At 52.4% G+C, this 25421-nt stretch overlaps 8 protein-coding genes across 8 annotated transcripts; 5 read left to right on the forward strand and 3 right to left on the reverse strand.

Annotated features, from left to right (window-relative positions):
• Positions 1-862: 862 nt before the first annotated feature.
• On the reverse strand, positions 863-2151 carry LTS14_010809 (uncharacterized protein; the record flags this gene model as incomplete). Its single annotated transcript, XM_064843485.1, has 4 exons — positions 863-910; positions 970-1058; positions 1111-1689; positions 2010-2151. The coding sequence occupies 4 exons, from the start codon at positions 2149-2151 to the stop codon at positions 863-865; spliced, it is 858 nt and encodes a 285-aa protein (XP_064688943.1).
• A 1100-nt stretch (positions 2152-3251) lies between these two features.
• On the forward strand, positions 3252-5106 carry LTS14_010810 (uncharacterized protein; the record flags this gene model as incomplete). The annotated part of the gene is made up of 3 exons (XM_064843486.1): positions 3252-3822; positions 3874-4105; positions 4152-5106. The coding sequence occupies 3 exons, from the start codon at positions 3252-3254 to the stop codon at positions 5104-5106; spliced, it is 1758 nt and encodes a 585-aa protein (XP_064688944.1).
• Positions 5107-5304: 198 nt separating this feature from the next.
• On the reverse strand, positions 5305-6825 carry LTS14_010811 (uncharacterized protein; the record flags this gene model as incomplete). The annotated part of the gene is made up of 1 exon (XM_064843487.1): positions 5305-6825. One exon carries the CDS (start codon positions 6823-6825, stop codon positions 5305-5307), a length of 1521 nt encoding a protein of 506 aa, XP_064688945.1.
• Positions 6826-7462: 637 nt separating this feature from the next.
• Positions 7463-8185, reverse strand: LTS14_010812 (uncharacterized protein; the record flags this gene model as incomplete). The annotated part of the gene is made up of 1 exon (XM_064843488.1): positions 7463-8185. One exon carries the CDS (start codon positions 8183-8185, stop codon positions 7463-7465), a length of 723 nt encoding a protein of 240 aa, XP_064688946.1.
• A 783-nt stretch (positions 8186-8968) lies between these two features.
• On the forward strand, positions 8969-11977 carry LTS14_010813 (uncharacterized protein; the record flags this gene model as incomplete). The annotated part of the gene is made up of 2 exons (XM_064843489.1): positions 8969-11851; positions 11912-11977. 2 exons carry the CDS (start codon positions 8969-8971, stop codon positions 11975-11977), a joined length of 2949 nt encoding a protein of 982 aa, XP_064688947.1.
• A 1180-nt stretch (positions 11978-13157) lies between these two features.
• Positions 13158-15335, forward strand: LTS14_010814 (uncharacterized protein; the record flags this gene model as incomplete). Its single annotated transcript, XM_064843490.1, has 7 exons — positions 13158-13450; positions 13517-13556; positions 13616-13765; positions 13823-14067; positions 14121-14342; positions 14401-15038; positions 15100-15335. The coding sequence occupies 7 exons, from the start codon at positions 13158-13160 to the stop codon at positions 15333-15335; spliced, it is 1824 nt and encodes a 607-aa protein (XP_064688948.1).
• Positions 15336-18119: 2784 nt separating this feature from the next.
• SSN6 (glucose repression mediator protein) lies at positions 18120-20848 on the forward strand (the record flags this gene model as incomplete). Its single annotated transcript, XM_064843491.1, has 5 exons — positions 18120-18755; positions 18805-18897; positions 18948-19104; positions 19158-19402; positions 19454-20848. The coding sequence occupies 5 exons, from the start codon at positions 18120-18122 to the stop codon at positions 20846-20848; spliced, it is 2526 nt and encodes an 841-aa protein (XP_064688949.1).
• Positions 20849-21199: 351 nt separating this feature from the next.
• On the forward strand, positions 21200-22119 carry LTS14_010816 (uncharacterized protein; the record flags this gene model as incomplete). Its single annotated transcript, XM_064843492.1, has 4 exons — positions 21200-21236; positions 21285-21829; positions 21881-22021; positions 22081-22119. 4 exons carry the CDS (start codon positions 21200-21202, stop codon positions 22117-22119), a joined length of 762 nt encoding a protein of 253 aa, XP_064688950.1.
• Between the last annotated feature and the right edge of the window lie 3302 nt (positions 22120-25421).

Genomic DNA, 25421 nt, shown 5'->3' on the forward strand with positions numbered 1-25421 from the left:
GTCAAGAAAGCTGCAGTGGGCTTGGATCGTCTTCTGTGTTTCCAAATTTGTTATGCACACTGGTAGCAGTCCTTGGCCGTAAGTGCTGGGCATTATTCACAGCCTCATACCAAGTGTGTCCGCTCGGCTTGGCCCGGTGTAAGCTGTTGTAGGAACGGTCTGGCAGGACAATACCGACGTTGCCGACCTTACCAACCATGTGGCAGTACAGATCTAGACTGAGATGGAGTCAGCGGCCGTGGAATAGTCCTGAACGAAACGGTGGAGGATGTGGTGATGATGGTTTCAAGGTCTTGGTCGCGCACGAAGCAAGCTCGGGGTTTGACTTTCTTGGCCGAGACACCGAGAATAGACTGCCGAATCTCGCCAATTGTTCGCGACGAAAGACGTTGGCGGAAGATACCATGAGCAATCTCGACACACCACCAGTCTGTCTTAAACAACGGTGATGCGTGTGTGCATGAATACTGATGGAAAGTAGGGATTGGGAGTTTCCCAGTCTGAGGAGATGTCACGGCTAGATGTGGGGCCGAAGCCCGTTTCTGCAAGAGCACGAGTCACGCATATTTGTCCAACAGGAGAGTAGACAGCTAGTCGACTCGAGAGAATCGAGAGCGAAGTAGGCAAGCAACACGAATGCCGCCGCAGCTATATCGTTAATCGTGCTGCGTCTACTAGGAGTACCATGGGCTTCGATAAAAGGCCATTGCTGCTAAGTCTAGACGAGGACCACGTGACAGCAAGCTTCTCTGCCACCTAGCCCGCGCTGAATCTCGCCCTTGGAGTACCAACAGCTGACTGCAAAGAGGTCCACGATGACTGGTGTAAACCCCGTCGGTAGCGAGTAATCTAGTCGACAGTCTCACTCCATCTCCGGCAGGATAACGTTGCTCGAGATCTTGTCAATCAGCTACAAGTACCCATGTCAGTAAATGTCGCCGAGCCCGCAATACCATAACATCCACTTACCACTTCTCGCATCGTTTGCGCTGACTTTGATCGGATCTCTTCGACAGAGCTCGGCGAGAAGAATGCAGTGTGACAGGTCAAGGCCATGCCTACACCAAAGTTAGCAAGGATTATTCTCCGCTGGTTTGAGTTGGAACGTACGGCCAGTCAACCACGCCTCTCGCCTACGGTAAGCCTGGATCAGTGGATGAGCCGGCTCCTCAATCGGCTCAACAGGCAAGACATCCAGTCCCGCCCCAGCCAATGTTCCCTCCCTCAAACATCTCTCTACCCCATCGAGATCCACAACCTCACCACGAGCGGTATTGACGAGCAAAGCATCCTTTGGCAAGAGCGAAAGCAAATCGTAACCGACCAGATTCCTCGTCTCTCGGGTACAAGGGCAATGAATGGACAAGATACTCGACCTTCGGAAGAGGTCCTTGATGTTCTTCGTTCGTTCGGCACCAATAGCTTTATCCGCTCCATTGGGAAGGTAAGGATCATAGAACAAGACGTGCCAGCCGAAGGCTTTGGCTCGGAGTGCCACGGCTGTGCCTATGCGACCCAAACCCAAGACCCCAAAGACTGCCCCGCGGGAGCGAGCGATCAGTGGGTGCTTTATGGGCGTATATGGTGCCGGAGGTTCCGCTCGTTGGAGGTCGTGATGGAGTAGAATTCCGCGGCGAAGTGAGAGGGCGAGACCGATGGCGTGATCCGCGATGTCTTCTGTCCCGTAGTCTGATTGACGTCAGTATCGCGATGCTTGGTAGCTTTCGATGGAGAAGCAATCGTATACCAGGCACATTGCAAACAGTGACACCTCGTTTAGCACAAGCCGGACGATCGATCCGATCATAGCCTACACCCATTCGTACGACACTAAATCAAGGATCAGACAAAGAGACGACTCCTGCAAGCCATGTTCACTCACACCTTGAGCTTGGGAAATAATGCAATATCTTCCTCCCGTAAGTACAACTTCAACATCATAATTCCGTCGACCTCGTCTCGAAGTTGTTTTGGCACGTCTGTCCATGGTTTACGTATTGCCGTCTCACCAGGTGATAGACTCCCGCGTACGAAACGGACAGTGTAGGCATTAGTAGGATCTTGAGCGAAAAGGCGGTCCTCGAGATCGTTGTCCTCGTGTTGACCGTCCGCTTCCAGGATTGTGTACGTCGGTATATCGGTTTTAGCCATCCTGGAGCAATCTACCTTGACAATGATAGTGGAAACAAGAATACTACCTTGCTACTCCTGTGAAGACATCGTGTCGCGGCGCGACGTGGAGCATCCTGTTTCTCCACTTACCCCGATCTCGCAAGCTGACTCTTCAGCAAGGTAGCATAGATGTTCTGTATGATATCGATAGCAGACTTCTCCACCACACGAGTCATAGTCAGTCGAAAGCTAGTCTCAAGGTTCTCCCGCCGTCCATGTGGCCAGGGTATCTTTCTGATGTGAATCGGCGTGGGAGGAGATGCCGAAGAATAATGTGTGGTGTGACGGAGCAAAGGCAAGGAACGGACTCAAGTTGATCCAGAATTCAGGACAACCGGGTTAACGAACCTATCAGAGGTGGTCTCACGGCATCGTCGGTGATAGGGATGATCCAGCAGCTGCCGAAAGACCGCAGTCGGCCCTACTCAGTCGCCGACATGCAAGCCATCTCAAGCCACCAGAGCTGCGTGCTCGCATCGTGCTATGAAAAACTTCGCAAGGATCGCGACCTCGCAGTGATTGAATCGTCGAGGACAAATTGCGTGATGAATTGACTTGTGGTACGTGGGAGTTTCCTCTTAGCAAAACAGATTGGACGATAACAACGTAAATCAAAGCGTGTCGTCTTGATCGACCACGGATCAACTTCACCGGAGGCCGGTCGGCTCAAGGAAGTGAGTTTCACCTTTCCTGCAAGCTAGCTTCCCCTCACACCACCCACACCCCATGGGCAAAACATGCATCTTCATGTCTTCCATGCATCGGCGAGCGACTATGGAAGCGTCTTTTGCGTATCTCCAATCACTCCGTATAGCATAGGAACCTTCTCCGCACCTGTCGGCGACTGTTGAAGCTCCCAGCGTCCGTTACGATCGGGCCGTGGTTGTCGCGTGGTCGTCAGAGCACCGGCGACGCGAGGACATAAGATAACCCATCACCATCGCAAGTGTTGACAAGCAAACTTTCTCTTACGCCTCTTCCTCTTCTTCTTCCCGTTGCGCGTCTTGTCACACCACTCTTCCTTCAATACGTCAACATCAAGAGGAAAAGCCAACGTCGTGGACGACCAACGACCAACCATGGCTCATCAGGACTCGGTCGACCATGCACAAAATGTTACTGGTAGCGAGAAGAAGGACCACCTTGAGCAACAAGGCGGCCCACTGCACTTCCCTGCCGGCGACGAGCTGAAGCAGACCGAGACTATGGAGGAGACAATCCTCAATGCCAGAGCTGCAACGGAGAAAGAACACAACATGACGCTGCTACAAGGCATACGACTTTATCCCAAGGCCATTGCATGGAGCATATTGATCTCTACTTGTATAGCCATGGAGGGATACGATGTTGCACTGATCAACAATTTCTACGCCTTCCCTCAATTCAACCAGAAGTATGGTGTATACGATCCAGTCAAAGATACATGGCAGGTCCCAGCTCGGTGGCAGGCTGGCTTGAGCAACGGAGCTAACGTGGGAGAGATCATTGGTCTGGCTATCAACGGCATCGTCAGTGAGAGGTTCGGCTACAGGTATACCGTTATTGCCTGCTTGGTCCTGATCGCTGCCTTCACGACCATCTTCTTCACGGCACAATCAGTCCATGCTTTGCTGGCTGCCGAGATTCTGTGCGGTATACCGTGGGGCGTCTGTCAGTAATCCGACCATCGTGGTTTCGAGACTCAGTACTGATCAACTCTAGTCCAAACACTCACCATCACCTACGCCTCCGAGGTCTGCCCTGTCGCTCTTCGCGGCTACCTTACAACTTATGTCAACTTCTGTTGGGGTTTGGGTCAGCTGATCGCAATCGGTGTCATCAAGTCCATGCTTGGGAGAACAGACGAATGGGCTTACCGCATACCATATGCACTTCAATGGATGTGGCCACCATTTCTGATCGTCGGCATAATCTTCGCGCCGGAATCGCCATGGTATGTCCTCTTACTAGCACCATCTACTCCCTGCTAATATTTGCAGGTGGCTCGTCCGCAAAGGGCGTTTAGCAGAAGCCAAAAAGTCCCTCCTCCGCCTCACAAGTCTCAACCGCGAGACCGACTTCGACGCAGATGAGACGGTCTCCATGATGGTGCACACGACCAAGCTCGAGGAGAAGATCACCACGGGTGCATCTTATTTGGACTGCTTTAAAGGTACCGACCTCCGCCGAACAGAAATTGTCTGCATGGTCTGGGCCATTCAGAATCTCAGCGGGAATGCCTTCTCCAACTACTCCACCTACTTCCTCGAGCAAGCCGGTGTGAGCAAAGACAACAGCTATAGCTTCGCCATGGGCCAATACGCCATCAACATGGTCGGTGTCTTCGGTGCATGGGCTTTGATGACCTGGGGTATCGGCCGCCGTAGCCTTTACTTCTATGGATTATGTGGTCTCTTCTCTATGCTCTTCATCATGGGCTTCCTTGGTCTGGTGCCAGCGGCGCATAAGATTGAAGCGGGTCTGGCGACTGGCAGTATCATGATCGTCTGGGCATTGTTCTACCAACTCACGGTTGGCACCGTCTGCTACTCGCTCGTTGCCGAGCTGTCGACTCGACGCCTACAGATCAAGACGGTCGTTCTTGGCCGAAATCTCTACAACATTGTCGGCATTATTACTTCCGTGCTTACTCCATATATGCTCAATCCTACTGCCTGGAATTGGGGCAATTACACCGGCTTCTTCTGGGCCGGTCTATGCGCCTGCTGTGTCGTGTATACTTACTTCCGTGTCCCCGAACCACGAGGTCGGACATTTGCAGAATTAGACTTGCTATTCGAGCGCAAAGTCAGCGCGAGGAAGTTCGCCAAGACGGAAGTGGACGTATTTGATGAGACGATTGATGATAGTGTGGTAAGCAAACACAAGGACGGCTTGGCTGGCGCGAAGCATCATGAAACGAGTCTTGCTGCAGAGAAGAGTACGATGAGCTGATGCCTTGCAAATCAGAAACTTACGCGATGACGTTGATGATGGTCGACTTGTACATAACTGCTACATGAATGCCTTGCTATAGTCCGCTCGTATTAGCAAAGTCAAAGAGTCTTTCCTGAACCTGACCGAAGGCTGTGCCAGCACGCGTGCCAATTACGCCTCGAATGACCTTACGAACGCGCCACCACCGTAAATCCACTACGATCCTGGCCGTCCAGCTCGATCAGGCCATACACCACACAACCCAGGCGCGGCGCACGCTGTCGTGGGTGCAACATGGATCTGCCAATATTTCGCCACTTCCTGATCCATGTGCTGCTTCCTATCCTCATCCCGAATGTCCTCATCATACCGTGGATGAGTAGTCTCTTCCTTCAGTACGCCCTTCCTCTGCTCTGTGGAGAGGAAGTGCATGAAGTCTTCCGTGGCCAGGACATACTGCTTCACTCCCTCCCGTACCTCGATCGTGGCACCTGTGGTCCAGGAAAGTAATAGCGGTTCAATAAGTGGTGCGTCCGTAACGGAAGGATGGGTCGTGCCTATACTTGTCATGAACCAGGTAAATTTGTGATGTTCATCTAGATTCTTTACTGCGATGTCCTTTACCACGTCGAAGTGTGGTCGGCCTTGGAATATGCTGTACGAGTTAGACCAGGATTGGGAGTGTATGATGATCATTGGGACGTGGATGTCGTCGTTTAGAGGTCCTGACTGTTTGCCCGGGTCTAAGATCACGGCGCCCACGAAAGGTCGCTCGTATGTGGGCCCGCCTGCGAGCGCTTGTAGAGCGCCTGTCGCACCATAGGAGTGGCCGCTGATGACCATGCTGTCAACGATTAGTCGTCCTCGCCACTCGGCAAGGTCTTTGCCTTCCTCTCGCGGATTGCTTCTGTAGAAGTCCCCGCCAATACCTTCGTTAAGTTGTCGCAGTACGCGAACAGTCTCCTCGATCTCAGCTTGACGGTAAGCAAGTTGCATGACTTTGAAGTCTGCCGTCTCGGGGCTGGGATCCAATTGATCAGCATTGATGTGGAAGCGATGCTTGACTTTGCCCTCGCTCATGATCACTGAGCCAGGCCCACTACCGTCTCTATGCTCAATCGCAGCCACGACAAATCCGCGTGAGGCGAGCTCGGCACAGTACTGCGTATAGCTTGTTCGGCTCGATGCCATGCCGTGGGAGAACACGATAACAGGATGTCGCGGAAGACCATAGTCATCGAGAGGGTGTTCCTTGTCGTAGTTCCGGTATCCTTTGATCGTGCCATTCAGTGGTACATCTACCTCTGCAGGGATGGTCGTGCTGCCTGCCAAAGTCCACAGACTGAAAGTGAAGAGATTGTTGGTGAAGAAGTTATTGATGTGCGCGAACCTGGCATATCCTTCGGCATGAAGACCTACCGGTCTTGATATCCAGTGGTGGTGTGGCCTATGCGATCGTGCGTCCTTGTTCGCTGGGTAGTAGAGCGAGAACAGCACGGTCTCCAGCTCAAACGCTGGCTTGCCACCATTCGCAAACCTGGCCTCACTGATATTACGTTTCTCGACCGGAGCCTCGATATCTATAGTGCCGACCTTGTACGGTCCGGTATATGCCGGTAGCTTGCTGCTGAAGAAAGGCATCCTGAAGAGTATGCAGATGGAGAAGTAACTTGTGACCAGAGCCCAGAAGATGTATTTGACACTCAGTCGCGGCTTGAGAACATCGGTCCAGCCCATGGCGTCTATATAGCCTGTGTAGAGTGCTGCCTATAACGGCTGGTCACTGCTAAGTGATCGAGAAGCGGTGGTCGGCGTGTCTCTTTTCGCAGTAAGTACCCAAAAGGGATGGGCTGATGACCGAGGAATCGTTGCAGTTGGCGTAGGGCGGCAGAAGTACGGCTATTGCATGTATTGCTGCACCGCCTTCTCAGACACGACGGAGAATAAAGACCAGTCAAGGGGCAATGGTATGGTCATTTGCTTCAATGAGCATTTGGTAAGTAATGGACTTGGAGGGGGCGCAGCCAAGCATGTGTGCGCGGCCGTCTGGTTCTCGAGATTCCAACTTGCTGGAGTCTCGGCCGCGGCCTCCGATCATCAGACACAACTGATGCACGAACATGCTCGAGGCGCAGAACACGTCTAATTATATACACCTCGCAAAGGCGCGGCGAACGGACACTAGAATACGAACTGTTGGGCGAGGCATGCCTTCTTCCTTGTCCAGTCACTTCGAATATACCATCTTCATGAACCTACCCAAACCCTAACCCTAGTGGTGACCAGCCTCACACAAAGCCTCACGTCCATCCAGCATAGCTATCAATCCCAATGCCTGCTTTGGATTGGATACGCAAGATGTGAGTCGAGCAGTCTAAACAGCCTTCATCTTCTGCAACAACTCGTTGAAATCCCGCGCATAGATATCAAACTGCCCAAAAATCTCAGTAACAGGATCGTGCTCCTCATGATACAGATACGCCGTCTTGAAACCCGCCTTCCTCGCCGCAATCAAATCCCACGCATGCGCCGCGACGAACCATCTCTCGCCATCGCCTTCCTGGCCCACACCACGAGAAGTAAGATGCAGATGAGCTGTCTGGTAGACCTTGACGTCCGGCTTCGCCACCTGGATGTCATCACATGAGAGCAAATGATCGGAGTCCAGCTCGATGTTAGCAAGCTCGTAGTACTTCAGACTCGTCTGCTTGCCTCCGTTCGTTACGCCGGAGACGTCCCAACCTGCTGCCCTTAAGCCATCGTAGCATTCCTTCAATCCTTCTCTCGGAGGTAATTTAGTAATCTGCTGCATAATAGCCGCTACGTCATCATCGCTCACTTGATCCGCAGGAAGATCGAGAATCAAGCAGGCTCGTTTGAATGTGAGCTTGAAGATCTGAGCTATGGGCTTGTAGGCTCCGCACATGGAAGCGTAGGTGAAGTCGCGTTGGGCAGCGTAGAACCAGCTGAAGAAGAGAGATTTGGGGTCGACACCTATTGCATTGAGTTTGGAACCAAGACGTTCTGCTATTGTGTCAATGGCGGGCTGGAAGTGGAAACATGTTCCTAGGACGTCGAAGCTGGCTGATTTGGTCATTGCCGATTTTGTTCGTATTTGGTTCCAGACGCGTGGTGGTTGCTCGGTGTATTCAATGGTCGTGAATTACTGTCAAGGACTCCTTTCGTTATTGTGTTCGCTATCGGATGGAAGACAGAAATACGTCACGAAGAACAGTATGATTCTGGACGTACTTAGCCTTCATAGCTTTACGTCACCGTCTCTCCTCCTTACACCCGTATCTGAGCGTATTGAGTAAATTATCTGCGAGGCAGAGATAACACGCAGGAAAGCTGCGCTTCACCGCATAAAATCAGGCGGGATACAATGCTGCGTAGATGAAGGTGAGATATGGAAGCCATGCTGAAGATGACACGAGTAACAAGACATGCACCTTTACCTTATTGTTGGATCGCGCCACACGGGTGGCTGCGAAGATCTATTTCAGGTTCCAGATCTCGGCGAATCTTGTGCTATGTTCTTGCCAAAATGACAGCAGTGCTGATGCAATGGCGGTCATACGATGGAAGGGACTGCAAAGTTGCAGACTCACTGTCTATAGCATTGCCTTGTGCCTCGTGATTGTTCTACAGTAGTACTCAGACGGCTTGTAGCATTGCATTACCGTGGCATATGCGTGGCGCAATTGGCGGAGGCACTTGCCCGATGAGGAAGTCTGTTTCTATTCTCCCCTGGCTGACGTGATGACCGCGAATTAATGAATTGGCAAATAGGCTTGGCCACCGATGCGGCAGCGAGGCACTGGATCTTCTCGTAGGCCCTGTTTGCCAGCTCGTCTGCTCATCGTGACTATCTTCAATAATGTCGAAAGCTGGTGGTAGCACGACGGGAAAGCTCGAGGAAATACGAGCAACGGCTGCAGGAGCGTCGGATTCGGATGCAGGGACAGCCACACTTCCACCCGCATCCCAAGAAAGTCAAAGCCACGAGAGTTCAGTGGGCGGAACACATGTTGCTGGTGCTGGGCAGGTGTCTCATGAGACATCATCAGTCAATACTGTTGTAGACCTGCCACCTGTACCAGCAATCCCACCAGCGTATAATAATCCGGTCACGAGCGCAGGGCGAAATCAGGCGCCGGGTATATTGGATCGGCGGAAAAGTACCAAGTTGATCAACAAAGCTACGAAGAGTCGAGGCCAACTTTCTCTACCAGGCTCTACACCACCGCCAACCATCATATTCAGCATGGCCAATGTGGAACCAGAGATGCGGCCGAGGGATGGTGACATGACACCAGGTCAAGAGTCAGAAGGCTTCGAGAGTGCGTCGGAAAGTACACCAAGGGCTGTATCGTCAGCACCTCCTGTTGAAGGTACTGGTTTGGCGATCGACGGTGTCAGTCAGAAGACACAAAGTATTGTCGAAGAAACAGGACGCAGCAATGATGAGGAGCCGAGGGTTGCACATTCACGCCAGACGACCATCGACATCACACCAAGCCTAGGAGTACCCCTGTCTGCCACACAGTCCCGTGACCGAAGTGTATCGCCCTCGAAACGACCAACACAAATCATGCAGGGTCTCTCCGGCGACTTCGCTATCAACGCACCTCCTCCACCATCCACAGCAGATCGTGTGCATGCTCTCGAGACACGGCAAAACGGTGATGGGATCAATGGAACATCTCCCAGACCTACCGAAGGTTTCGCACGCAAAGCATCAAATGGGTTGTCTGGATTGCTTGGCAGAATGGGCAGTATTAGGAGGCCTGCGCGATCACCGCCAGCACGGCCAGAGAGCAAGTTCAGACATGAGAGGGCAAACACAAGCAGTTCCATGGCATCTCTGAATGGGTCTGTGAATGGTCTAGCATCTATTGCTGATATGCCGGATGGTAATTCGCCAAAGCCTAGCTTACAGGACCAATTTGCAGACCTGAGGAGGCAGGAGGAGCACGCCATGAATGGTGTGAACGGCCACGCGACAGATGACGTGGCACCGCAATCACCACGCAAACATAGTGATGCGGGTATTTTGTCAAAAGTCAGCGAGGAAGGTTCGATGGCGGTACCTGTCAAACTGGAAAGAGCCGCATCAAACCCGGGTCCACTCAAATCACCACCGCTCGATCCGAATTTACCACCTGGTACAGCTACAGGCATGACTGCAGGACCTGCAGATGAGCCGCGACCAGTGAATTGGGATCTGTGGCAGTCCGTTGTCTACGAAGGACCTGCTGCGGTGCGGAGAACAAGTGGCGAAGAGCTCCAGCTTTCGATCGCATCTGGGATACCTCCAGCTATTCGTGGCGTTGTATGGCAAGTCCTGGCCGAGAGCAAGAATGAAGATCTGGAGGCGGTATATCGCACCTTGAAGGCTAGAGGCACAGATGTGGACCGACCCGTGCCTGCATCACGAACCGAGTCGCAATCGAATCTAGGCAATGGCGTGCCGCTTGACAAGGATTCCGTAGCATCTTCGCGATCAAGTACACACTCGACCGAATCGACACCGGCGACATCAGCCATGGCCAGCCCACCAATGTCTGTCGAAGGCAATCCGATGGACACACAAGGCAAACTTCTGGCAGAGAAGCAAAAGCGAGAAGCCGCTGCTCTAACGAAACTGGAAAAGGCCATCAAGCGAGACATGGGATCGAGGACGTCTTTTAGCAAATACACTCAATCTGCAGGCTTGCAAGATGGTCTGTTCGGAGTATGCAAGGCCTATGCTATATTCGACGAAGGCGTGGGCTATGCACAGGGGATCAATTTCATTGCCATGCCTCTGCTGTTCAACTTGAGCGAGGAAGAGTCGTTCACGTTACTGGTCAAGCTCATGAGCAAGTACGACCTACGGAGTATGTTCACACCTGATATGAACGGTCTCCATCTGCGACTATATCAATTTGAGAGACTACTGGAGGATCTGGAACCAGCTCTCTACTGCCATCTACGAAGACGGAAAGTAGATCCACAATTATATGCAACGCAATGGTTCTTGACCTTGTTCGCTCATCGCTTCCCGCTGCAACTGGTCTTACGAGTCTACGATTTGATCTTCAGCGAGGGTCTGACAGCCATCTTAAAGTTCGGCATCGTTCTCATGCAGAGGAATCGTGAAGCATTACTGGCCATGAAGGACATGAGCCAGCTTTCCGCTTTTCTCAAAGAGAAGATCTTCGACGTCTACATCGACAAATCACCCTCCGCATCATCACTACTCGACTCGGGATTCTTCGGCTCCGTCACTGGCGGAGCAGACAAGGAGTTATATCGAGCGGACGAAATGGTGCGGGATGCTTGTGAGGTCAATGTCACTGAGGCACAACTGGCACAATATACCTCCGAATGGGAAGACCAACAACGCACCGATCGCGAACGCACTGAAGAGCTCGAAAGCTTACGAAGTTCAAGCACTGCAATGACTAGCCGTGTCAAAAGCCTAGAAGACCGCACCCAACAACAGGATTACGAACACGTCTCTATGGCTGGCGAGCTCGTTAGAGCAAAGATGCAGCTTGATGAAGTCATGGATGAGAATGAAGGTCTCAAGATGAAAGTGCAGGAACTCCAGAAGATGGTTGAATCGCAGCCGGCGGAAGTGGAAGAGAAGTTGAAGGAGGAGATGGAGAGGATAATGGCGCGGAACTTGGAGGTGCAGAATGAGAATCGGATGTTACATGAAGAGCAGGAGGATATGGAGCGCGAGTTGGTGGGGGCTAAGATGGCTTTGGCGCAGGTGAGTCGTGTCAACGGTCATGGTGGTAGTGTGGTGTGCTTTGCTGACTTTGCGTCGTAGGCACAATCTGATCGCGACGAAGTGCAGCAGCGATTTGCTAATGTACAGGCTCTTATTAATGGATAGCATCTGTGAGGAGCAACTTTACGGCAGGATTAGGCCACGAGCCATCACGATGGCCGATGACGCAAAGTTTGGGTTGATGTTGTCTGAGATATCACGGCTGTACTGTACAGCTCGAGGCACGATGGGATGGCGATACGACGATAATTCTAGCTACTACCGAGGAGGCATTCGTGATCCGAGTTTTCCAGGTCTATATACTGATACCCTACGACTGGATAATTATATTGTATTAAGTGTATTGTGGCGCTACAGTGGAAGACTCGGAGCTAATATCAAGACCTGTGATTGTGTTCTCATTCGACAGCCTTGACAATGCCATCATGTTCAGAGATGGAGCTGAGCTTTCGATCACGTCTGTCTGCTCAACCTACAATTTGTCATCCTCTCACGTGTCTTCCAATCGAGCTTAAGGTTAGTGGCGTGGCGCCATGAGCTTCATTTCTGCTCTCCACACTTCATATATTCCCCCGGCGATTATCTCCTCACCACTCGATCTAGCAGCGTTGTCGATGGCCGCACAAACCGTAAGCTTGCATCACCAAGCTGTGTCACGTTATGCTGCCGGTTTCCGATCAAGAAGCACAGGATGTTCCTCACTTCCCTGGGATCCACAGGCCAGATCTTATCTTAATCAACCTTTCTTCATGGGGCGTAGTCAAGACTCCTAGCGCTATCTTCAAAACCCAGACCCCTCTTCACTACCATCATAACGTCATGGCAAGTTTGTTAACTGTCCACCCCGGAGGTCGAGCCGATTCGAGAAACTGGTAATCAGGCGACTGCAAGGGCTTAGCAGGAGCGCGGCCTAGCACCTTGTTGCACCAATTGCATGGTCACCAAATCAAAGCAAGGTAATTTGTCGGTGACTAGATCGCGGCCAGGGATTACGAGCTTCGGAAGCTTGATGCAAAAGATATCAGCAAACACAAGATGCCGTCTAGAGCAAGCACCCAGGCTAATGCAGCATACCATGCCAGCCCGGATCATTCAACAGGTACACCGTATTCTGCGAACGGCAGACCCGAGATAGTCATGTCGATTGCGTAGTGCAGCGGGCCCAGCATAGCAGCGCAGGCACCGTAGGATCGCGGTGCATTAGAAGTCAATAAAGGTAGGCTACGCTAAGCCGTGGTATCTAGTCTCTGTCCTCTCTCCCTCTTTTCACAACCATACTGCAACGATGTGGCACAAATCTCTGCTAACTGCAGCTTCGGCGCTGCTGTTGCTTTCCGAGGGCACGACGGCATTGAAGTTTCCTGGGTACAAGCCGTCGGTCAAGAGATCGACTGCACCTCTTGAAAAACGACAGTATTTCCCTGCCAACGCTACAGATGTGAAGACAATCACGACCCCTACTGGTGTTCAGATCCGCTACAAGGAGCCTGGGAAAGATGGCGTTTGCGAAACGACTCCTGGTGTCAATAGCTACAGTGGATACATTGACCTCGCGCCTGACGTCCATACCTTTTTCTGGTGAGCTTTGGATGATTGCAAGAGACTTGATTCTACTCGAGACACCGCTAATTCCGTGACGTCCAGGTTCTTCGAGAGCCGGCAAAATCCAGCATCTGACCCTCTGGTACGTTGCTTGAAATAAAGAGCTGTACATAGCCAAGCTCCCACTGACGAATAGTACAGACGATATGGCTGAACGGAGGACCCGGCTCAGACTCTTTGATCGGACTTTTCCAAGAGCTAGGGCCCTGTAGGATCAATGAGGATCTGACTAGCGTGATCAATCCATACTCTTTCAATAATGTCTCGAATATGCTGTTTATCTCCCAGCCGGTAGGTAGCTCCCAGCAGGATACGAGCCACTTTGAGGACAGTTGCTGACTGGAGCAGGTTGGCACGGGATTCAGCTACCAAGGTGAAGCCGAAGGCAGTATCGGTCCTGACTCCGGAGCCTTTTTGAACGCTTCTCAGGCCAACGCCACAGGAGTATACCCCACGCTCTATCCGTTCGACGAAGGCACGATCAAGACCACGGATATGGCTGCCATTGCTGCGTGGCATGTGCTGCAAGGATTCATGTCTGGCCTGGATTGCCTCGATGCCAAGCTTGGTGTCCCCAAAGATTTCAACTTATGGTGAGAGCTGGCTACATTGAAAGCCTCTTTCAGAGCTAATATGACCTTCGTAGGACCGAAAGCTATGGCGGTCACTACGGCCCGGCCTTCTTCAACTACTTCCAGCAGCAGAACAAGCTTATCGAGAACGGTACGATCCCGGGATATGGACTGAACTTCAACAGCCTCGGTATTGGGAATGGTATTATCGACGAAAAAGTCCAGGCCGGCTGGTACCCGGAGTTCGCGGTCAACAACACTTACGGCATCAAAGCATACAACGACACAGTTTACTCGTAAGCCTCGTTCGCTGTCCTTTCCATGACATTGATGCATGTGCTGATCCGTAAAAAGCTACGCCAAATTCGCCAATGAGATGAAGAATGGTTGCCTTGACCAGATCGCCCTGTGCAGAAATGCCGCGTCCGACTTTCCAGGCGGCCTCGTAGGCGACACAATTACTCAGGCCGCTGTCGACAATCCTGATCTAGATGCCATCTGCTCAGAGGCACAAAGCATGTGCCGCGACAATGTGGAGTCACCTTATTATTACTACAGCGGTCGCGGCGTCTACGATATCCGTCACCCATTCAGTGACGTGACTCCACCAGAATATTTCGTGGAATACCTAAACACCGCGAAGGTCCAGAATGCTCTCGGTGTTAACCTGAATTACACAGAGAGCAACAACGATATCTATTATGCTTTCCAGTCTACGGGCGACTTCATCTACGGTAACTTCTTGAGTGACCTGGAGGATATCCTGGCTTCTGGTGTCAGGGTATCCCTTTATTACGGCGATGCTGATTATATATGTAATTGGTACGGAGGTGAGGCGATATCTCTGGCACTGAGCTACGCAAACGCCCAAGAGTTTGCAGCAGCCGGCTATCAGCCCCTTGTGTACGGCGGCGTGGAGTATGGTGAAGTGCGTCAGTATGGGAACTTCAGCTTTACGAGAGTCTATGAGTCGGGTCATGAGGTTCCTTACTGTGAGTAGAACACAACCATCTATCAATATCATCGACAAAGTCAGAGCTGACTAGATTCCAGACCAACCCGAGGGTTCCTTGGCCATCTTCAACCGCTCCATCAACCACTTCAACATCGCGGACGGCACTGTCCCAGTAATTGCGAACCTGACTAGTATCGGACCTGCCAACGCGACGCACACCGAGAGCTTCATCTCCCTACCACCAACTGCTTCGGCCTCCTTGGCTGCCTGGTCGTCCAGCATTATCGCTAGCTATAGCTCCTTGGACAACGAGCCGCCATCGCCCAGTGGCTGAGTATGGTGTGACGAAAGCTAGAAGATATGGACTTGGTATATGATGCCTGAGGGTGGAGGTCGTCATCCAATAGTCAAGCAGATGTGTAGATGCAACTGTTTGTGGCTGAAGGAGATGTTCTCCACATCCCAGTTCGAAACTCTAATATGACAATCTGTGGAATGTTCCTTTCGCGTTGTCGAACATGTGTGTAAAGTGAGCTACTGACTACACGTATATGCCCATGGCCTCGAAGCACTGACGTTGAAATGACACAATTACAACCCACCAAATTGTGCATTTGTCGGTTCCGTTGCTACAAGATTCTTGAAGAACGCAACCTTCAATATACTCATATAGGCCTCTGACACACCACCATACTGTCAAACGTGGTCTCATCTAAACAGGCTACAGGTACGGCCGACTACCCATCTCACCCATACCCGCCTTTCACCAAAGAACGGGTCATCGAACACGCTGGCGTACGAGCGGCCTTCTCGTGATCATAAAACATCGAGCGCAAGTGGTCGCAGGTGACTCTTGTTGCGGTATATGATGTGGTCAACATTTCCATGTAGATTGCTCACTTCGTAGCGACGCATAGGCAACAAATCTGCGCTCCGGGATCGCGCTGCAACATCAACTCATCGTCCAATCCAGAGATCGTCATTGAGTGCGGAGCCCATGATGGCTGTTGGTGTTCTGAAAATCGCCGCGTGGCTGTCATATAAAACAGCATTGAGTGGAGGGATAAGCTCCAACTCGAGTCGATCAGCTCCCTCTCAACCCGACTCCTGCGCGCTTGTAGCGCGAAAGTGGGTCAAGACATCCTTGTGATTCCTGTGGTTCTTGTCCCAGAACCTGGGCGTTTCAGGGCGCTGCAGCGACATGCCGGAATGAGTATTGAGTGGACCATGCTTTGGGGCGAAAGCGTTCGGGCTGAAGGATGAGCCAAGAAATGGCTGGGCGTGAGCGTTTCTGTCTGGCACTTTTAAGCTTTACCATTCACTAGCGCTGGCGTGCAGAGCCGTGCAGGGTTGTGGGCGAGAGCGGGCCGTCATCGCTTACATCGAATGTCGTGCTCCAGCTTGTCGATGCACAACCTCGTCACAATCGACAGGCAAGCATGAGTTGAGCTTCGTGTGCAGCCTGTGGCGCGTTGAGCTGCGATCCAACTCTTGAACGCTCGGAACCGACTATATCTGATAGACGACCATATACGTGCAATGCACATGCATGCGCCCTGAGAACAACGGCTAGCCGCCACGATTGTTGCACGACCGCAAACCCGATGCATGTTCTCCTCGTTGATGCCAAGCTTTCGGGATCTAGACGATAGCGGCTGCTACCGAGCTTCTCATATGTGATTCGTTGGTCTCAGCTCCACTCCTTCTCGGTCTGGTATCGGCTGTGGGTGCGGCAGCATGCAGTCGAATATGCAGCCAGGGTGGGCTTTTTAGCCTTCAAAGTAGTGAGATGCTGACGCCGCAGTTTCCGGGGTGCACATTCTTTGGGTTAAGTGGATCTTGGCCCGGTTGGTAAAAGCTCGATCGCGGACCATCAACCACAAATTTAATGTAAAGCTGGCTGAGACACGGCTGCTGGTCGCATAATGGGTATACGCATCGGACGACCGCTGTAGGCTGACATTTAGCGGCACTTACCACCGCGTGCTGGCGTTCGTTGCACAGCGCAAAGTGTCATGAATCAAACCAACGTTTGCGTTCGCTATATCAGGCACGAGTCCACTCCCTCTACTTTCCACAATCATGGCCACCAGTGTCGCAACGGCGGAACTTGCTCATGGTCGTTGCGCCTGGTATGTTGTCCTTGCCATGTAGATAGCCAATACCAAAGGGCGACATGAAAACATGAAATATGGAACCAGGCAACGGCTTTTGCCTGCAGACTCCGCCACCCAGCATGACGGCGCGTTTGAGGGAGGGATGAGTCCGCGCCGGAAGGATGCAAGAGACTGTCTCATGCCGTGCCACATGGAGCACATCTGTACGTGTCCCGGGAGATAAGAACATGACAGCCATTATGATGGTCGGCAATCTGACCTTGCGAGCGTGTTATAGCCCGTGGAGGAGACGTAGAGAGTTCGACCTGACGCACATGTTGCGGACTGGTCCGGTTATGCTTCCGGATTGTGGTTGCATCGTGTCCACTCCATCGGTATCTGAACCTTTAACACAGGCGAGAGCGGAGTAGGTAGGATGCAATGTACAGGTGCGATGCGATCTCTTCACAAGCCATGTTTAGCAGGCATCGACTAACATATGTTTCCTTATGCGAGATGTATTGATGGTGCATAAGAAGTGGTGGAAACGCTGAACGGGAGGCGCACAGGCTAAGCTGGGGTGACGCCGATCTCGTCTTAGCCGCCTTTAACCTCGTGGGTTCTGAATCTGCGGCTTGCTGTGGGCCTGTGTCTTGTAGTACCGTGGGTAATGGTTGCTGGAGGGTAAGATGGTTCAGAGTCGCGGGCGCCGTCTTGCTCAGTTTCCCGAGCTGCTCCTTGTCTCTCACACCATCACCTCTACCATCCTACCCGCACTCTTCCGGTCAACGAGAGGAAAGTCACTGTTCCCTCGATCTCTGCATCGTGAACCAGCAACCCTCTATCCACTGCGATTCTGGAAGGACTTTCCCTTCTGAGCGTGCCCGTGACAGCCGTCGTTGCTATTGGCAAGGTGAGTTTATGCGACCGATCCAGCACGCTTTTGCTAGCATGATCAAATCAGCAAGAGCCATGCTGATTGCAAGATCTACTACAGTGTGAATCCTACCTCGTCTGAGCCAATGGCAAACCAACAGTCGCCGACTGGCCCTATGCCGCCGCATCAGCATCATTATGCTCCAGCTGTACGACCACCGCCGAACGGGTCAATGCCCGTACAACAACCGCAACAGTTCAAGCCTGCAGCACAGCACCTTGCGGCTGTGAACGAGCAGACATGGCTCCAGCTCGGGCAGCTGTCGGAACTGATGGGCGAGCTAGATGGCGCGACTCAATGCTACGAAAGGGCCATGAGCTTCAACCAGTGGTCGGTGCCTGCTATGCTCTCGATCTCGTGCATTCTCCGATCGAAAGATCAGTTCACCGCTGCCGTCGAGTATCTCAGGCAAATCATCAAGATCGACCCTACCAATGGCGAAGTCTGGAGCAGTCTCGGTCACTGCTATCTGATGATGGACGATCTGCAGCAGGCATATTCCGCATACCAACAAGCGTTGTATCATTTGCCTGACCCGAAAGAGCCGAAGCTGTGGTATGGCATTGGTATCCTCTACGATAGATACGGCTCCTTGGAGCACGCCGAAGAGGCATTCTCTCAAGTCATGCGCATGGACCCAAACTTCGAGAAGGCAAACGAGATCTACTTCAGACTTGGCATAATCTACAAGCAGCAACAGAAGTTCCAGCAGAGTCTTGAGGTATGTCGTGTTCACTGACACAAATGCGCCGATGCTAATACAATGCTAGTGCTTCCGATATATTGTGTCAGACCCACCGAGACCGTTAAGTGAAGAGGATATCTGGTTCCAGATCGGCCACGTTCACGAACAACAGAAAGACGTAAGTGTGCTCAGGAGGTCGTTGCGCAATCGCAAGCTGACACCATATAGTATGACAACGCGAAGTCGGCTTACACACGCGTGCTTGAGCGCGACCCGAACCACGCCAAAGTCCTACAACAACTTGGGTGGTTACACCATCAACAGAGCACCAGTTTCAGCAGCCAAGAGAAGGCCATTGAGTATCTTGAGAAGTCTGTGGCTTCAGGTAAGTCGCCACAATAGTTCGATGTCGCAGTACATGTCTAACACGAATAGCAGACCAGACCGACGCACAAAGCTGGTACTTGCTCGGCAGATGCTACATGTCACAACAGAAGTATCCTAAAGCGTACGAAGCTTACCAACAAGCTGTATATCGGGACGGACGCAACCCGACTTTCTGGTGCTCTATCGGAGTGCTCTACTACCAGATCAACCAATACAGAGACGCGCTCGACGCATACAGCCGTGCCATCCGCCTCAATCCGAACATCTCGGAGGTGTGGTATGACCTCGGCACCCTTGTAAGTCTCGCGCGTTCCAAGCAATTGGCAGATATGCTGACCGCCATACAGTACGAATCCTGCAACAATCAAACTAGTGACGCGCTTGATGCGTACACGAGAGCCGCCGACCTCGATCCGTCTAACGTGCACATCAAGGCGCGCCTCGCACTTCTCAAGGGCCAGCCAACAGCAGGTCTGCCGAATCAAGGTGGTGCACCACTCCCACAGGATGTCCATCCACAAGCTTATCAGCCTGGAGCGCTTGGTGGACCGCCTGGCCCGCAGTGGGGTGCACACTCTCAAAACCCACCACCTCCCGGACCTGCTCCAGGGCCTATGACCGTCGGCAACAACTGGGGCGCGAATCGTCCGGCAGAGCTTCAGAATCCACAGGTACCGCCACAGGCCATGAATCCATATGACCAACGCGATCGCTTGCCACCACAGCAGCAGCAGCCTCCGCCCTCACAGAGACAGCCTAGCCCACCACGTCAGGAGCTACCACGATACCAAGAGCAGCCTCAGCGCCCACCACCGCCAGCACACCGCGGTCTCTCACCTTCACCCAAAGGTCAGCATTCTGCGCCCGCACCTTATCAGCCTGGTCCTCCTCATCAGGGCATGCCTCAGCACCAGATGTTCGGCCAGCCACCACATCTTCAGCAAGACCAAGGTCGTCCGCAGTACGGAGCACCGACCAGTGCTGCTGGAGCACCGAACGGCATGCCAACCTCAGCTGCGCATACGCCGCTGCCACCTTACGCGCGCCAGCCAGAGCCAATGTCACATCCGGAGATTCGACCCCTTGTGAATAGCGGTGGCCCGGCGGAGAATGGCCAATATCCACGAACGCCATTCGAACATCACCCTAACGCCGCGCCAGGTATCGCAAGCGGAGCTCCAGCGCCGTCAGCGGCCCAGACTGCCGCCGACGCTGCTGCTCGCGTCAGGGATGAGCGACCATCTAGCACAGCTCCGAGCAAGCGCCCACGCGAGGTGTGGGAGGACGAGCCAAATGGTGCTGCCCCGAAGAAGCCTTCTACGGACGATCAGCGCTCGCGTCTCGAAGAGATCAAGATGCATCGCCCTTCACCGCCAGAGAAGATGGCAACGCCACCAAATCGCAGTCCACCTGATATGCGACAGCGCATGGAGGAGCCACGTCCACTTTCTGCCTACCACCCTTCAGAGGCGGCACATCATCCACCATCCCTGCCGTCGATGCACACGATTACGCAGCCATCACCTCGTGCATCAGCTCCACCACAGGAAGAGCACCGTGCACCGCCGCCACCGCCTCCACAACCCGCGCAGGTGTATGAGCCACCAGCCCGCAAGATGGATGTCGATGAGAATTATGACGACGGTGCAGATGATAAGTCAGCGAAGCATGAAAGCCAGAGGAACAGCCCAAAGCCTGTTAATGGCTCTGTAGCCCCTGTCGCTGTCGAGGGTCAGGCATAGGAAGAGGCTTTGGTCAAGTGGAGTCAGGACGAAACATGAATATTGATGTTGAAATGGTAGACGATGATGATAGAAGATCTCCCGTAGATATGTTCTCAATTGTACTCAAGCATTATGTCTACTTGACTGGCTCCTGAAGATTGCTTCTTGACGTTGGCCTGACGGGAGTCCATTCTCGCCCCGGAAATACCAGATGTATTTGATGGTCAAAGTTTCAAGCGGTATCGTTCTCTGACGTATTGCGTCACCCGCTCCTCACGACTGCACCATTCCAAAGCAGCTGGCTTCGTAGATGGAGCGAAATAGGAGCCCACTCATCATTGATTGACCACAATCTACACCACAGTCGCAATGGCACCTGTAGGTCTTGCAATTCTTATTGGCGCTGGTCTGTACTCACCGCGACCCATACAATCTCCTTGCTGACAACCCACAGGCCCTGCTACTGGAGCTGGTATTGCAAGAATACTAGCACATCCTTCACATGGCAACCTTGCTGTCGCGTTACTCGCCCGACGACAAGAGGCTTTGAACGACCTAGTCAAAGATCTGCGAAAGCAGACACCAGAGGGTGTCTTTGAGACCTTCGCCACCGATACTGCGCCGGAAAATCTGCGGAAGGCATTCGCGGACATCGAGTCTCATGGGTCCTTCAAGGACCTGAAGTTGCGGTTGGCCATCTACTCTATCAAGAACAGTTCAAAGAAGCCCTTCATGCAGGAGACCTTTGAGGACTTTATGGATCCTCTTGCGACCTATGTTGGCGGCGCGATGGTGTTTGCCCAAGAGTCGCTAAAACGATTCTTCGAAGACCATGGCGAGAAGACTCTGGCCGAAGGTGCTGAGAAGAAGGGTACCATCATCTTCACTGGTACTCTGGGCGCACTACGATGTAATGCAGAATTCGGTAGCTATGGTGCTTCGAGAGCGTCTGTCAGACAATTAGCACAAGCATTGGCAAAGGAGATGTCTGCGAAAGGTGTAAGTACGATCATCTGAGTCGATGGGTTCCCGCTGAATTCTGAATCACAGGTCCACGTGGCACATGCAATAGCGAATGGTCGAATTACTGATGCCGACAACGAGGACACGAAGGCGGGCAAGCATATCGCGGCTGAAGCTGTGGGCAAAACATATCTGTTCCTGCACGAGCAACACCCTACACTCTGGACTGTAAGTTGCCCTCCTTTCGACCGCACAACGATCGACGCTGACTCAGATGTGTCTTGTAGCACGAGCTTGATCTTCGTCCGGCCCAGGAGAAGTTCTAGTGAGGCTGCAAGTCATACATGTTGGAGACTTACGCACAATGAATCCTGGACGGAAGTAGCATGCAGCTCAACATACAGATACACAGGCAATACTCTTGATTCATGCTAGGCATCATGTTACCTCCAACACTCTAGAATACTGTTATCGCTGCTCCTCTTTTCTATTAGGATGTTGACTATCTCACTCTGTATGCTTGCCGTAATTCCGATCTCTTTCTAAGCAGCAGCATACAAAAACTTTAGATAGTTCCTTCTGGGTTCAGGCATTTTCTCGAGCCTGGCCCATCTTGTTGTCGGATGAAGCCTCAACAGTCGTCGTCGAGCTCCGACCCATACTGCGACCCTTAGCCTGTGATGGCAAGCTTAGCGTCGCCACTGGACCCATCATGACTGTGCACGACCTACAATGTAGCTACCACAAGCCGAACCCTTCTGATAGACCCACTCGTTGCATTCGTGAGTGAAGCGACGAATGCACGAGAACTTCTGATAGCCCTAAGACTTAGATGGTCCCTTCTTGGATGTCTCCTGTGGCATGACGGAAAGATAATGATTTGGCTGACCTGACTTCTTCTGCACGACATACCTGAAGCTCTTCGACTGACATGGCAACATTGTCTTGTAGGCTTTGAGCCGTGCCCGCCGCCACAGACAGCGACAAGTAAGACTGTAGGATGCTTCTAGTGTGGACATCTTTGAGCATTCCCTCTGCTAGTGGTCGTGTGGTCATGCCGTTCACCGAGCAAATGCGGTCTCCATCGAATGCATATCTGAATTGAGTCGGCAAATAATATCTCGATATGCTAAGCAGACAGTGTATGTACAAACCAAAGGCCTAAGCGGTTAGGGCACCAATACGCCCCGGGCCGGTGTAGTGAAAGCAATCCTATGCCCAGTTCCAAAAGCACTTCTCTGATCTGCTGGAAATGCTCTCGAACCAGTCTGGTGGTTGCGCGGCACCTGTCCCGGGCGTCAAGCTCCTGCCGCTAGGTTGCGGTCATGCTTGTTTAGATCGATCCAGTAGGTACAGAGTGTAATAAGCTGTACTGCCCGCAGGAGTGATCTAACGAGAAGAAGGTAGAGGTTCTAGTACGTACTCATTGCGAACGATGAAAATGAGTACGACTTGCAGGCACATTTGATCGCCGACAGCATATCGCATCAAGAAGGGTCGCTCAGCGTCTTGCCAGGTGCCATATGCGAAGAGAGCTGTTCGCATATGCTCAGCGGCCCGCACGTAGTGACTCTCTGTCTATCCAGCTTTGCCGCCAGTATGGCTTGGTTCATAATACAATGATAGCTGTCTTAGCAGAGCCGGATTTGCGGGAGCGTTCAAACTACGGCGACTACGAGCCGATAGTCACGCAATATCACCCTGGGCTCGAAGAGGGAAAGGTCGTGGAATGATCGACTTTCAAGCTTCCCTTTCAACGATCCAGTAACTCGAAACGGGTTGGTAGGTTCCCACAAATGCGCAGGACACGACTGGATCGGGGCGAAGCAGTCCATCCGAGGATCATTTGCTGGATCCAGGTGTGCGTATGATATCATGAGTTATGTGAGCCTGTTGGACATAAGACTGCTCGCCTTCGAGGGCCGCCAGCGCTGGTGCTTGATGGCTCCACATGAACTGCGTTATACACGAAGGTTGGATATGCAACCCGTACCTGCGGCAGATCGCGGCTCGTGGTTCATGTCTGCAATCCCGTGTCCCTCGCTTTTAGTCGCTCGCGATCGACTTGGCAGATTGTGTTGCATCGGAGATGTCGTAGTGGCACGTACAGCGAACATCCTGCTACGGTATCCAGCCAATAGCCTGTTGTCTGCGAATGCTGTTGCCGCCTAGAAAGAATGAGCACCTTGCATGGTTACTTTGGCGTGGAGGTTGATGTCGCCGTGTCCTCACCTTTCATCTGCAAGAAATCGCAGACTTGGCTTTGGATCAGTAGTACTCTGAATATCAAGCACAGAGGGGATGTATGTCAGCCATAATGGCAGTTCAGCGTCGTCTGCTTCGCAGTTGCTTGCCATCTGCAGCATATGACATTCTTCTCTGGTTTCACAAGCGAAAAGATTCATTGGCGACCATGCTGGCCTCTGATATTTGGTCTGACAAGAGCATTGACTCCGAAATAGTCAGCTGTAATTGACTCGTTTGCTTCATAGCTTACTCTCTGAGTGCCTTCAAGTGTTACGAGTGCCGAGCTTCCTGCTCGAGGAGAGCCATCCGAGCGACGTATATCTTGGTCTGAACACCCCTGTGGCAAGACCACTTATCGGTGCTTACCCACACATATGTTCACTGGGCATTAAAGGAAGTGCCGTGCCGTGCCGTGCCGTATGTCAGTGTCTGCAGTCCAGTGTCAAGCTTCCTGCTCGTAGCAGATACGAATACTGTATGGGTTGTGCTGTAGGGACTTCAGCACCCACACAATGGGCCGCAGGTAGCCGGCGAATTTTGTCCATTCTTCGTTCACGAGCTAGAGCCCCCGCCCTTGCGTGCTCGCTTGGTGGTGGCAGAGTAGTTGTGGGGGAGATAGGCTGCCGAGCGGGATGGCATACCACTTCAGCGAGTGATCGCCGTCTAGAGTTCAGATGCAGGCGAGTTATGATGATGCTTTCCGCTATGCACCTGATAGCGGTACATGCTCCTTCCGCTGGTCACGAGACATGCTCCAGGATCCGACATTAGGCTTCTGACGTGCTCGGACATCACCACTGGTACTTGCGCTCTACCAGTACCTGCATGGAAGAACGAGCGGTCAACTCAGAAGCTACCATAAATCTTCAATGGACGGATCCCGTGCTGCTACAGGCCAGCCATGAACCGGATGAAGTGTCTGGATTGTCCGTGCAGAGTTTAATCGAGTCGTTGTTCTGCAAGCCGAGGTGGTCATGATCGTCAGATAAGACTTTGTCAACGGCGGCCAACATCATTGGTGGCTTCCAGATGGCGACACAAGCGGCATATGCCTGCTGCATCTCGGTTCGTGCGGTTGTAACAAGCCGATGCAACTTCAAGAAGCCGCCCACTGGATATGGAGACTGCTCCGCTTTGCGCCAATTTACGTTCCTGGTAAGACGCCGATAGAGGAGGTGGGTGGCGTTTATTGCGGTGCCTCGCGAGCTGCACAAATGCTTGGAGCTGCAGTCGAAGGGGTGGGATGTTTAAGTCATCAATATCGATTTCACCTGCTCTACCTTGTTAAAAGCTAGATGGAGAAATGCGCGTGCATCCCACGAGACACGCTACGGCGGTCAATATGCTCGACAGGGTTGGGTCCCCATGGAGGGACCAGTGC

The sequence above is a fragment of the Recurvomyces mirabilis genome (assembly GCF_035927965.1).
Source record: "Recurvomyces mirabilis strain CCFEE 5264 chromosome Unknown scaffold_51, whole genome shotgun sequence".
In the NCBI taxonomy this organism is placed as follows: Eukaryota; Fungi; Ascomycota; class Dothideomycetes; order Mycosphaerellales; family Teratosphaeriaceae; genus Recurvomyces; species Recurvomyces mirabilis.